Genomic DNA, 12911 nt, shown 5'->3' on the forward strand with positions numbered 1-12911 from the left:
CTGTAGATTCAGACTCCTGTGGCTTCATTCACTGAGGTGGCCTCTTTAGGAAAGGGACAGCAGATCTGATGGCTCTTAGGAAGGAGGGGACAAGAAGTCCTTCCCCCACTGCTGCCTGGAAGCCTGGAAGGAGAGGCCATGCCCTGGAGATCCATTTCTGCATCTGCTTGTTTAGGAGGCCCCAGAAGTTTAGAGTGCATTGAGGTCCAAGCCCTAGGCAGCCAGCCCTGCTGCTCCTCACATCCCATATCAGGGTCAGAGCCAACACCCTGTGCAGGGCGAGGCATAGTGGGGCATGTAAAGAAGGTAGCCTGCAGCCTACAGCTCTGCTCTACCTGCCAGGCAGGTATCCTGTTCCTCATCTGAGATGTCAGCACAGTGACAGCTGCTGTGAGGGGCACGGCAGACACTAGCACCTCGCCGGAGGTCTCTAGTCACGCTTAGCTGCAGAGTATTTCACCAACACCTGTAATAAACTCAGTTCCCAGGAGGCTGAGGCAGGAAGACTGAGCCAGCCTGGACTACATGGCCAGATCCCATCTTTAAAACCAAACCAAACCTAATCAAGCCAAGCCAAAAAACCAAACCTCATAGATAAGAAAAATTAAAAATTACTCTACTTAATATTTATTATTCCAGATCCATGAAACAGAGTTAGTGCTCCTATTTCAGGGGAGGGGAGGAAGAATAAGAGGAGGAGGAGGAGGAGGAAGAAGAGGAGGAGGAAGAGGAGGAGGAAGAGGAGGAAGAGGAGGAAGAGGAGGAGGAAGAAGAGGAAGAAGAGGAGGGGAAAGAGGAGGAGGAAGAGGAGGAGGAAGAGGAAAAAGAGGAGGAAGAGGAAGAAGAGGAGGAAGAGGAGGAAGAGGAGAAGGAAGAAGAGGAGGAGAAAGAGGAGGAAGAGGAGAAGGAAGAGGAGGAAGAGGAAAAAGAGGAGGAAGAGGAAGAAGAGGAGGAGGAAGAGGAAGAAGAGGAGGAAGAGGAGGAGGAAGATGAGGAAGAGGAAGAGGAGGAGGAAGAGGAGGAAGAGGAAGAGGAGGAGGAAGAGGAGGCAGAAGAGGAGGAGGAAGATGAGGAAGAGGAAGAGGAGGAGGAAGAGGAAGAGGAGGAAGAGGAGGAGGAAGAGGAAGAGGAGGAAGAGGAGGAGAAGGAGGAGGCAGAAGAGGAGGAGGAAGAGGAAGAGGAGGAAGAGGAGGAGGAAGAGGAGGAGGATGAGGAGGAGGAGAAGGAGGAGGAGGAAGAGGAGGAGGAAGAGGAAGAGGAGGAAGAGGAGGAGGAAGAGGAGGAGGATGAGGAGAAGGAGAAGGAGAAGGAGGAGGAGAAGGAGGAGGAGAAGGAGGAAGAGGAGGAAAAGGAGGAGGAAGAGGAGGAAGAGGAGGAAGAGGAGGAGGAAGAGGAAGAAGAGGAGGAGGAAGAGGAGGAAGAGGAGGAAGAGGAGGAGGAGGAGGAAGAGGAGGAGGAGGAGAAGGAGAAGAAGGAAGAAGATGAGGAAAAGGAGGAGGAAGAGGAGGAAGAAGAGGAGGAGGAAGAGGAGGAGGAGAAGGAGGAGGAAGAGGAGGAGGAAGAAGAGGAGAAGAGGAGGAAGAGGAAGAGAAAGAGGAAGAAGAGGAGAAGGAAGAAGAGGAGGAAGAGGAGGAGGAAGATGAGGAAGAGGAAGAGGAGGAGGAAGAGGAGGAGGAAGAGGAAGAGGAGGAGAAGAGGAGGAAGAGGAGGAGGAAGAGGAAGAGGAGGAAGAGGAGGAGGAAGAGGAGGAGAGATAGAACATGTATGCCAAGAGGTTAGATTAGAGTCCAATGTCTTTCTCTGTCACGCTCCACCTTACTTTTAGAGACAGGGTCCTTCAGTGAACCCAGAGCTCACTGACGATACACTGAGCGGCCAGTGAGCTCTGAGGACCTGTGGCTTTGCCTCTCCAGTGCTCCGTCCGACACAGTCACCACACCCAGCTTTAACGTGGGTGCTGGGGATCCAGACTTAGATTCTCATACTTGTGGGGCAGGAAGTTTAGTTACAGTTACCTCCCCAGCCCCAAGAGTTTATTTTTATTGAAGATAAAATGCAGCACCTTCGATATGCGAAGGTGACTATTCCACCACCGAGCTGCACCCCAGCACCTCTACTTCTTAAAAACAAATCTTTAGTTGTGCACTCAGTACCACACTGAAGCACCAGTGAGCGTCAGTTTAAGAGACTCTCATATGACTTCTTCACCCAGCTCACAGGCCACATGTCAATACGGTGTGGAAGCAAATCATGACTTTCCCAGAAAGGGCAGTGCAAGAGTGTCAAGCATACTTCAGTTTGTCTTGTTTGAAACTAAAAGTGAGTACCAGCGCCCTGGCCGTCCAGGCTGCCAGGAATCCCACCATCCTTCTATCCTGGTCCTTACCTGCACATGACTAGATTGCCTGTTAGGGATGCAGTGCACCCTGCTCCAGGGGTGGCCTTCCCAGCCGTCTGAACAGAGAGAACAGGGGTGCCCACTGACCTGCTGTGCTCGCCATGTACTTCCACTTGACCACGTAGGCGTCTCCCTCGTGGAACTGTCCTATGCTCTGCCTGGGGAGCCTGCTGTAGTCAAATTCCAGAATATGCCACACATCCACAGAGACGGTGGTAATCTCAACCTGTCTTCTGTCATCTCCTTCTACCAGGCCATAGCCACGGCCAACATTCACCCCATCCAAGATGGTGCTGGCTGTCATCTGGGGCGTTGCCACCATCCTTGTCACATCATAGGGCTTGACGTCAGCCCTCGGGTAATCCTACAAGGGAACAGAGACGTTCAGATTCCCCCTCGCAGCACACACATCTTTGGTTACACCCAGCGCAGTTTGGAAAAGCTTTTCTTCCTTGTGGTGCTGGAGGGAGAACTCAGGGCTTGGTTGCCAGCTCGGCCATTGCTGTCCATAGAACTATGTCCTCAGCCCCATCATAGCTGCTAATGAGACAGTGCAGAAATTCAGCACTCCTGGCATCTTGGGGTATCTGACTGCACTTAGCAGGCTATGTTGGGTTAGAATCTGAGGGTCCTGAATAGCCATGCAGTGAAAGTGAGGCTGGAATCCGGAGAACATTTTGCCTTGTTACTAGTGTACCCTGGAAGCCTTCTGCAACCACAGCCCTTTTTGCTTGTTTCCACGTTGGACCTGCTCTCAGGGACTGTACCTTCTGGTGGACAACTTCCCCAGAATTCTTCTCTGTGGGTCTCTTCAGTTCTGTCCAGTCGAGGAATTTCTCTTTGAACAGAATAGTCTCATTGTGTTCCGTAACTCTTCCAAATATTGCCCAGTCAGGCCGCCCTTGTCCTTTCCTGCAGTGTGGGAGAGGGTAAGAAAAGGGCCTGGATTCAGCCATGGCAGCTGTTGGAACAACCATGAGATGCTCACACCCATCACCAAGCCTCAGACGAGTGGATTCTGTAACTGTGCTCTGCAGACTTGCCGAGATGACTACAGAAGCAGACTCGGCCTCTGTCTTGGCATCTGCCTCTTACAAGCTGTGAGGTGGAGAAGAAGGCACAGTAGCTTGTGGTGGAGAGCATGACTGTGAGACAGCCTCTGAGCTTCCTCACCTACTTCCTCTTGTGACTTACACACTTGTCGGGACCTAGTCATCTCAGCTGCCAGCTGCTGTGTGCCAAGAGGGACTGGGTGCACAATCTTGGCGGCACCTTAAAGTCCCCAGGGGCCAGCATTATTCTATCTAAATACTCTGGGCTTTGTCTCAGCCCTTCAAAATCCTAGTTCTTGCAGTATTAATCAGTATTTGCTTAAAGACTTAATTTTTCTAATACATTGATTAAATATTTAATTTTCTGTTATTTTTTTTTCAGACAGGGTCTCTTATTCTGTAACTCAGGTTGGTCTGAGATTCATGTAGCCCAGGGAAGCCTTAATCTCATGAGTGAACCTTGTGCCTCAATTTCCTGGGTGCTGGGATTACAGCTCTGGCTGTAATTTTGGAACTAATTATTAACAAAACCAGTTACTGGATTTTAAAGGAAGAAACTCTGCATGAAACTTGAAAGCTGCATGCTGTCTTAGGCTGGCTCATGTCATGCCTGTTTCTTATTACATGCTGGAAAGGGTTTGAAAGCATTTGGAGGGTCTGGTAGCTTAAAAAAATGTAAGAATACTTTTTAAATTCACAATCATTGTTTTAGATTCTGTACCTGCTCTGATGACTTACCCAAATGGTTTTCAAAAGTCTGGTACATGGGGAAAGTTAAGGTCACCTTCATTCTTTCAGTACAGTGTCCTCCTTCCCTCCACCCCAGCATGCATGAAGGCACAGTGTACAGGGCTCAGGGCAGGAAGACACCTTCAGAAACCTGGGAAATACTGACTTACCACAACAGATGTGAGATGTAGGAGTGGCAGGGGTTGGGGTGGATGGGTGAGTGTGGTTGAGGGGTGTTCCTAAAACTACAGCCTCCTGACTCATGAGGTAGGTGACAGCTAAGAGAGCGTTCTGTTCTGTGACCCTCCCAGGCCGCAGCATGTGAGTGTTTCCTAAATCTGCGGCCTGTGTGAGGAGAGTGTTGGAAGCCCGTGGGAAGAGCAGGCATGCACAAGACCCATGGGCGGGCAGTAAGGGCACCTGGGAATGAGCGGGTTGCACTCTCCAGGGTCCAGGGGGTTGATGTCACAGTTCTCATAGTCAAAAGTTCCATTCCATAAGTGCTTGGCCAGCTGGAATGCTATTTTCCGTTGTGCTAACGTGACTTCCTTCCCATGCCACACGTAAACTTCACTACCAAAGTCAAACACCAGCACCTGGAAACAGCACAAAAAACGACACGTTAACTTCAAGGGCAGACCCTGGGGCGCCAACTCTGCTGATGATGTCACACTTCTGAACTCTCGCACCGCCCAAAGCTTTAAACCAAGAGTTATGTAAGCCCTCCCTGTCTTCTTTCCCTCTTTTCTACTTAGCTTCTCCCTCCTACACTCACTCTCACATATATTCATTCATTCATTCATTCATTCATTCATTCATTCATTCATTCATTCAACACTCACAGCTTATCACACACATAGCAGGTGCCAAGGAGCCAACACTGCCCTTTCTGTATGCAATTCTAAGACCCTTGGGGCAGACGTCATATCATTCTTACTTTAGGAGTTTAATGCTGAATGTCTGTAGAATGAACGTATGAACGGAATGCTGTTATTCCGCCTTATTTCCAGCATCCTAAAGTCTGTTTTAACTCTCAACTAGAACCCACTTCATCTCTTCTTAAAATTATTTCTTTTTCTGTGACTTTTGTTCCCATTTAAATGCCCACACACATCATACCCTCAGTATATTTTATAGTTTACTATAAAATTATTTTTATATATATATTTGATTGTATATTTGAATGCATCTATACCGTGTGTGTACCCAGGATGCTCCGGGATACAGACAGGTATAAGGTGGCCATACCAGCAGTGACTGACAACACCAACACCTTATTCTGCGTGGCAGGAGCAGCTGCAGTCTCTACATTTTGCAGGGGTCGCAGCAGCAACAGTTGACTGACTGTAACTGCAGGCTGAGTAATAGTACCTGGACACACTCTGCTCCCCATACCTGCTGCTTCTGCCCTGTCCCTCCTCCTCCTTGGTGCTTTCCCTCCCCAGGCCTGGCCTTGGAAGTTTTTCTTTTCTTTTCTGACTGTCTTATTTTCACATATAGATGAGATCACAGAATCTTTTTTAATCCATGTCCGACTTATTTCACTTAGCCTGTAAGTTCTAGAGGTAACATTCTTGGCATTTACTAAAGGTTTTAAAATTAAATTAATGCTGTGTATGTGTGTGAAATATAACTGAACAAGCTCTCCAGTCAAAAGTCAGAATGGCTAGAAGAGGTGGCTCAGTGGTGAGGAACATACACTGCTCTCCAGAGGACCCAGATTCGGTTCCCAGCACCCACGTGGTGGCTCACAGTGGTAACTCCAATGCCAGAGGATCTGATGCCTTCTTCTGACCTCTGTGGGGATTATATGTGCATGCTATAGAGATATACATGCATGCAACATATACATACATATAAAAATAAAATAGAAAAAGAGAATCTCAAGACTTTTAGAAAGAGTGTTATTAATTTGTTTATTTGTGTGTGTTCATGTGCACACATGAGGAAGTCATGAATAATTCAAGAGAGTTGTTTCTCTCTGCCCACCATGTTGGGACCTGGGAACTGAACTCAAGTCTCCGTGGTTGGCAGTAAGTGCCTTTACTCACTGAGCCATTGTGCTCGCCCTGAATTCTTTCTAATATGCTTCCACCCAGTGGAGTGTAAGGGCTTTGTATGGCTTCCCCCTTCCTCTCAGCGATTATTACACTTAACGACACTGGAAATACATGGCTACTGGGGTGAGTGAATGAACTACTCGACAAGTCTGTAGATTATGTTAACTAAATGTAATTTCATATACTCACATTAATTATTCCTGAAACTTTAAGACTAAAGTTTACTCTTACTTAACTCAAGATGCAGAGGTAGTATTTATATTTTATGTAAAATATAAAATCCTTCAATAATCCACACCACTTTTGCAAAATATTCTGAATTTGTTTGTATGGTATAGGTGTGGTGATCGTTTGAAAGAGTGGATGAGTGTCCTTCAGCCACGCTTGAGAGTCAGTATGGACTCAGGTAGAACTCTCTGCAGTTCTATATCCTTGAAGCTGGTACCTCTTTGGACTGCAGAAGGGAACACTTGGGAATCTTCCCCCAGTAGTCATCATCAGGAACGAGTTTGTCGTCTGTCAGGCGGTAGACACAGTTTGTCTCTATGATGGCCGTCTCGTACAGCTCATCTTCCTTTGGGTCTCCAGCAGCTTTGGGGGAAGACAGGACATTAGAATGTAGTTGACTTAAGAGGATCAGTTAAGAGATGGGGCTGGGGACAGAGGATGCCCAAGCCTCTTAACTCTGAAATATGGTGAACTCTTACACTGGTAACTGGTCTGACCACCCAGAAGCTTCCAGAAGTCTTTGGCTGCGTGAGTATGTGTGTTAATTCCTTCTTCAATGGTCTGGACGTATGTAGCTCTACAACCAAGCTCCCTCTTTGTCTGAATTAATGTCGCAAGTTCAGATGCCTAGAAAAGAACAGGACACATGACCTGGGAAGAAAAATCAGTGTGGTCTACACATGCTGCCATCAGAGGAAACTCAATGAAAGGCACGACACATAGGGCGGCAGACGGTGGTTGTCTCAGTCAAGAAAATGTAATTGTGGGAGCAGTTGTATCCAGTCTTTGCGGTAATAATTCAACAGATAACTCATTAACTTTGGACCCTATATCTTGTCTGGGGCTAGGTGAGTATGTGTATTAATTCCTTCCTCAATGGTCTGGGTGTATGTAACTTTACAACCTAGCTCAGTGTGTCAGATTCAACAGATAACTCACGGGCTTTGAACACTATCCTGGGGCTTCGCCCATGGGATTTCCATGAAAGAGTCACACTAGGTCTTCACAGATGCCCATTAGTCACTCAAAAGCCAGCTTAGACCCAGGGCTTTCAAACTGGAGATGCATGGCACAGACCTTCACTTCAGAACCTCAGAGAAGCCTCCTCAGAGATGTTGGCAAAGGAAACGCTACCTGTCCCTTTCTGCTCGAATGAAACGCGGGGTATCTGAGAGGCTTAGCATGGACCAGAACACCTCACTGTCGTATAAAGGACACAGCAGTAGAAACATTTTGTCATTTAGACACTGACCTTTGCTTTCTCAATGACATTGGAGAACTCTCCCACCCACAGGAAGCAGTACTGAGGAGAGAGTAGAAGGAAGCAGTCCCCACTGTTGAGTGATGAGGCTCGAGGCTCCACCAGCCTTGTCTGCACGTGTCTTCTTCCTGTGGACAAGTCCCCAGTCCTTATATCACTGTGCAGAAGTCCATGCTGGGCACATCTCAGCTACACATCTCCCATTCTCAAGACTCTGACCACCAGTATAAGTTCCCAGGACCAGCTGCACAAGGAAGTTAAGATGGGTCGTATGACGGCAAAATCATTTGGTGTTGCTGGCCAGTGACTGCCCTAAGGTCTCCGAACATTTTAGGAGTGGCCTCAAAGCCTGGATTTTAGTGTGCCTGTGGATGCAGCCAGGTTCTCCTGTCTTGGAAGAGTGGCAAGGACACGCCATTCGTGCTGCCTTCTCTTCACACAGCCTAGGTCCTGCGCTCACACCCAGCCATGTTGTAGGGTAAGGCATGCCTCCCCACAAGATCTCCTTCCACAGTCGCTGTAGCTCCAGAGCAAGTGGACAGGACCCGCTTGGACGTACTGCTTTGTACCACTTGCCACTCTCTTCTAAGTGATGCCCCAAGGCGGAGCCTTCCGTGATCGAACACCTACTATGATTTCTGCATCAGTGCTCCTCTCTTGTCTTTGGTGAGCATTGTGTGCGCAAGTGTGTGCAGGTGTGCGTACCCACGCACAGATATGTGGCCATCAGAGCAGGATTCCAGGGGTTTTCTTCCCTAGGGACTGCAGCTGCCGCTTGCCATTTTACCTAGAATGGCTGGCAAGTGGGGTCCTGGGATCTGTCTGTCTCTGCCTTACAATGCTGGGGTCACAGGCACAGACACCCACGTCTAGTTTTTATGTGGGCATCAGGGATTCAAGTGTGGGTTCTCATGCTGATATAAGAAGCAGCCTTACTCACCGAGCCAACTCCCTATCCTTCACTAATCTTTTAAATACATCAAAAAGGAAATGGCTTTGTAGAAAACACCCTAGAATCCTTGGCAGAGGCAAAAGCTACTCCATCTATCCTTCACTGGATGATCCAAGGGATAATCTTAGGAATCCAGAGGTGACTGGGTCACCTCTAGGAGTAGAGCCACCCTCCTTCCTCACAGCCCTAATTTTCTGTTGCTTCTTCAAAAAGGGCAGGAGAGTGGAACCTGGGGATGGGTGAGGCTCACTCCTGTCTTCCCATGATTCCTTCCCGAGGGGTGTGTTTCCTTAATCTGGCTGAGCTGGGTCATGCCTTATCCCAGTAGGATAAGAACTGAGAAGAGTGTGCAGCTCCACGCTGGAGACTGAGGGCATATCTGGTAAATGGCACAGCAGGGTTGGGGTATGGGCTATTGGGCCAGAGGAAACAGGACCAAAACCTGGGATTCTGAAAGGGTAAAAGACCAAGTCCAACCCCAAGTCTCCTACTCAGCCACTCCTTCGTTCTCATTCACAAACGCTCGGAGATCAGTGGGCAGGACGTTCCCGGCCGATGACATCTGTGTAGCACTAGAAGGGGAGGTCCAAATAGACCGCCTAACCTGCTGTCTCATAATGAACAATGGATGCGGCTAGGAGTCTATCGTCCTACAGCGACCAGACTGAAACCACAGCCTGCCAAAGTTCCTTTGGACCACTACAAAGAATACCTTTAATCTGCAACAGCATGAGCTTCTTGTAGGGCAGGGCACTGTTGTTGGAGTTTTGCTCCATCAGGTTGACACTCCGCAGGCTGATGCTGCTGAAGTTCTCCCTACTGGCTAGGCCCGCCAGCGTCACTTCTGAGAAGTTGGAGTTGGAGGACACTGTGAAGGGAGGTGGGGAGGAAGCACAGTTGAAAGCCAGTGCTTGTAATCATAGATGACTGCTAACCAACAGGACCAAGTCTGAGCAGCTGCACTGCTCAATGCTTAATCACTGTGTACAGAATTAAATGCAGTACAGGAAGCATCAACCGCTGTTGACAAGTCTCACAGAACTTGTCACCCTGTGGGAGGCTGCTCTTCTAGGCGGTATTTAGTGAAAAAGTTCCCTTTTATTGGGAGTGAACAAAGCTATATAAACCTTGAGGAGGGTAGGGGTTTTCAGAGAGAGTGCAAATTATTGCCTGGGGCTGAGGTTCTAGAAATATTTCATCTGCATGAAGAGGGATCCCAGGTACTTAATCCTGTAACTTGGTCACAAGGCTATATGACTACCTCAAGAAGGGCAGAGGTGGTGGTCACACAGGCTACATGCACCAGGGCACACAGGCCTCAGACAGGGAGGGAGCGATCCTTACTTCAGCCAGCATCAAGATGAGAGTTTTGAGGTTTTGGATACATCTTGACCTCACTCTTGCTTGAGGCCAGCTCTCCCTGTTGCACAGCTCATGTGCCCCACAAGGTTCTAATACTGAAACCAGAACACTGATACTATTTGGTACCTCAGATGACTTCTGCCTTTTGGGAAGCACTTCTCAGTTAGTTAGAATGCAAAGACAATTATTTCCTCTAAATTTCCCCCCTTTCTTCCTTTCCACTGCGTGGAGAAAGGTTAGGTGGGTTAGGGTGGAGGGACTTGGAATGAACTCCTCTCCTCTCCTTTTCTTCCCTCCTTGCCTCCCTCCGTTCGTCCCTTAGTTTTGGAAACAGGGTCTCACTATGTAGTCCAGACTATCCTGGAACATGGAGTGCTGGGATTGCAGGCATGTGCTGCCACTAAATACTCTTAAAACAAAACCTTTGGCAAAGGGAGTTATAAATGCTAAGAGGAAAACAAAGACTATGGCAAAATGAATTTCAGTATCAAGACTACAGATGCTTTTACTACCATGAAAATCACTACTTCGCAGAAGTAGAACTCACACTTTGGGCCAGATAAAGCCAAGATGTATAGCTCAAGGTCAGGGTCCAGTCAGAGACCAACCTCACTCTCCACTCCACAGTTCATTCCAAGTTCCCTGACCCTGACCCACCTAAGTGGGTCTCCACGGAGTCCCAGGACCTCCCCCAGAACAATCTGAAAGCAATGGTTTAAATGCTGGGTGAGGATATGCATCTCCTTTGGGTACCCACAGGAGATCTCTTCAACCTTCTTAGAGTCAGTGGAGGATTGCTGTGCTTGGGTTTGCCAGAGCTAAAATCTGGAGGAATTAGAAAATCCAGAAACACTTCCATCTCGAGACCCAATTCAGCAAAACAGCATAATTTAAGCAGCAATTCAGTGAGAAATCTTCAAATTCGAGGCAGGCACACATGTGAATGTGTAGCTCCCTTCTGTATAGGAGTTACCCCTGAACACCCTGAACACCCGCTCAGGGGGCAGCTCCAAGGCAGCAAGGAGAGACAGGACATAAGTAGTGTTCAGGTCGGAGGCAGGCCAGAGGCCCAACACTCACTCTTCTCCACTTTCATCCGCTTGGACTCCATGAAGGCAACATTTAGCCTTTGCTCCGTGTATTCCTGAAGGAGGTCGTCTCTTGCTGCCAACAGTTTGAGAGGGTTCTTGGAAGCCTGGACCCGGCGCTTGGGCCTGACTGAGCGCTTATGCTCTGCCACCAAAGATGTCAACCTGCGGGCAAAGGAGATGTGGCCCGGATGTCACTCTACCTTCTGGTCTTGGACCCATGACAACAGAGTCCATTATTTTTACTTCCTGATTTTATGTGGGTTAGAGAGCCCGGGATGCTCTGCACATGCACATGGGCACACAGACAGACAGACAGACAGACAGACAGACAGACACACACACACACACACACACACACACACACACACACACACACACACCCCTACTGCTGCTATCACTAACAAGTTCTCAGAGACTTGGCAGTTGTCAACCGTACTTTTTTTTTTCCTGATTATCAATGCCCCAATCCACATGACCCATATTTTTAAAATTTATTTATTTTTTTCTTTTTTTTTAAATTGGGTATTTCTTATTTATATTTCAAATGTTATTCTCTTTCCCGGTTTCCTGTCCATCAGCTTCCTAACTCCTCCCCTTCTCCTTTTATAAGGGTGTTCCCCTCCCCACCCCCCTTCACCTCCCCCCACCCCCAACAATCCCCTATATAAACTGGAGGTTCAACCTTGGCAGGACCAAGGGCTTCTCCTTCCATTGGTGCTCAACAAGGCCATCCTTTGCTACATATGCAGCTGGAGCCCAGAGTCAGTCCATGTATAGTCTTTGGGTAGTGGTTTAGTCCCTGGAAGCTCTGGTTGGTTGACATTGGCCAACTGTACTTCTGTTGAATCTTTTTGCCCCACACTAAATATTTTCTTCACACATTGCTTTTCTATTCACAGCTCTTATTAACTTAGCCTATTAGGTACCTCAGGAAAGTAACCACACCTGGAATAAAATAGGCCTTCAGAATCATCTCTGAACTGAGACTGTCTTGCCCAAGTCTGGGTAGACCATCCTGTGGAAGTAGTGTATCAGTGGTGTGGCCTCCCAACAGACTCCTGTGGTGATAAAGAATTGCCGAGGGCTTGGGTCTCTGTGCCTGCAAGCATCCTTTGTATACCAGCAGTATGCATGCGAGCACAAATGCACTTTTGTTTAAATTATTCCATTTCACAACTATATATATGACAGTTGGATGGGGAGAAGTTGACCCGATCAACTGGAAACACGCAAAGCAACGCATTGCACCAGGAGGGGTTGACGGGAACTTTCCATGAGTAAACACACTTCTGGAAGACACGGGTCCTCTGGCAATTGCATAGGCAAGAGCAGAGAAGTGCAGTGTGGGCTGTGTGCAGCTTGCTCAGAACAAGTGCCCCCTAGTGTTCTATGGGTCTTCCTCTGGGGCTCACCTCACCCCTCTGGATGTTGGGCATCATCTGTCCACTGGACTGCATGAATGGTATAGGAATGGACTTTGGACCCAAGCTGGAACACAGAAGTGCAAACCTAGTCTTTGAGGATCTACTGCGAAGTGACTCTGGGTTGACTGAGTAGCCTGTCCATCTGGTGTTGGAAGCAGGTACGTCTTTCCCTATGGTTGTGGTTTGACCAGGAAGAAGACAGCATATGGAAAGACAGCCTTAAGAGAGACTGTGCTACAACTGACTTTTTCTACTCAAGGCACACCTGAGTTTAAACTAAATTTTCCCCCAACTTTGTTTATTTGTTTTTGTTGATCTCAGTTCAACACTTGTATTTTTCTGGAATCCTAACAC

At 48.0% G+C, this 12911-nt stretch overlaps 1 protein-coding gene across 21 annotated transcripts in view; it reads right to left on the reverse strand.

The window, feature by feature from the left end:
* The window catches only part of Svil (supervillin), a 195599-nt gene that overhangs the window by 14814 nt on the left and 167874 nt on the right, over nt 1-12911 (reverse strand). For all 21 annotated transcript variants that reach the window (NM_001108416.3, XM_006254030.5, XM_063276626.1 and 18 more), the window contains 8 exons: nt 11123-11295; nt 9393-9548; nt 7720-7856; nt 6947-7094; nt 6685-6830; nt 4600-4775; nt 3166-3310; nt 2486-2762 (listed from right to left, as the gene is read on the reverse strand). In NM_001108416.3, coding sequence (NP_001101886.2) covers nt 2486-2762; nt 3166-3310; nt 4600-4775; nt 6685-6830; nt 6947-7094; nt 7720-7856; nt 9393-9548; nt 11123-11295 — 1358 coding nt within the window. The remainder of the gene's footprint in view (nt 1-2485; nt 2763-3165; nt 3311-4599; nt 4776-6684; nt 6831-6946; nt 7095-7719; nt 7857-9392; nt 9549-11122; nt 11296-12911) is intronic.

This window comes from Rattus norvegicus, chromosome 17, assembly GCF_036323735.1.
Source record: "Rattus norvegicus strain BN/NHsdMcwi chromosome 17, GRCr8, whole genome shotgun sequence".
Lineage (NCBI taxonomy): Eukaryota > Metazoa > Chordata > Mammalia > Rodentia > Muridae > Rattus > Rattus norvegicus.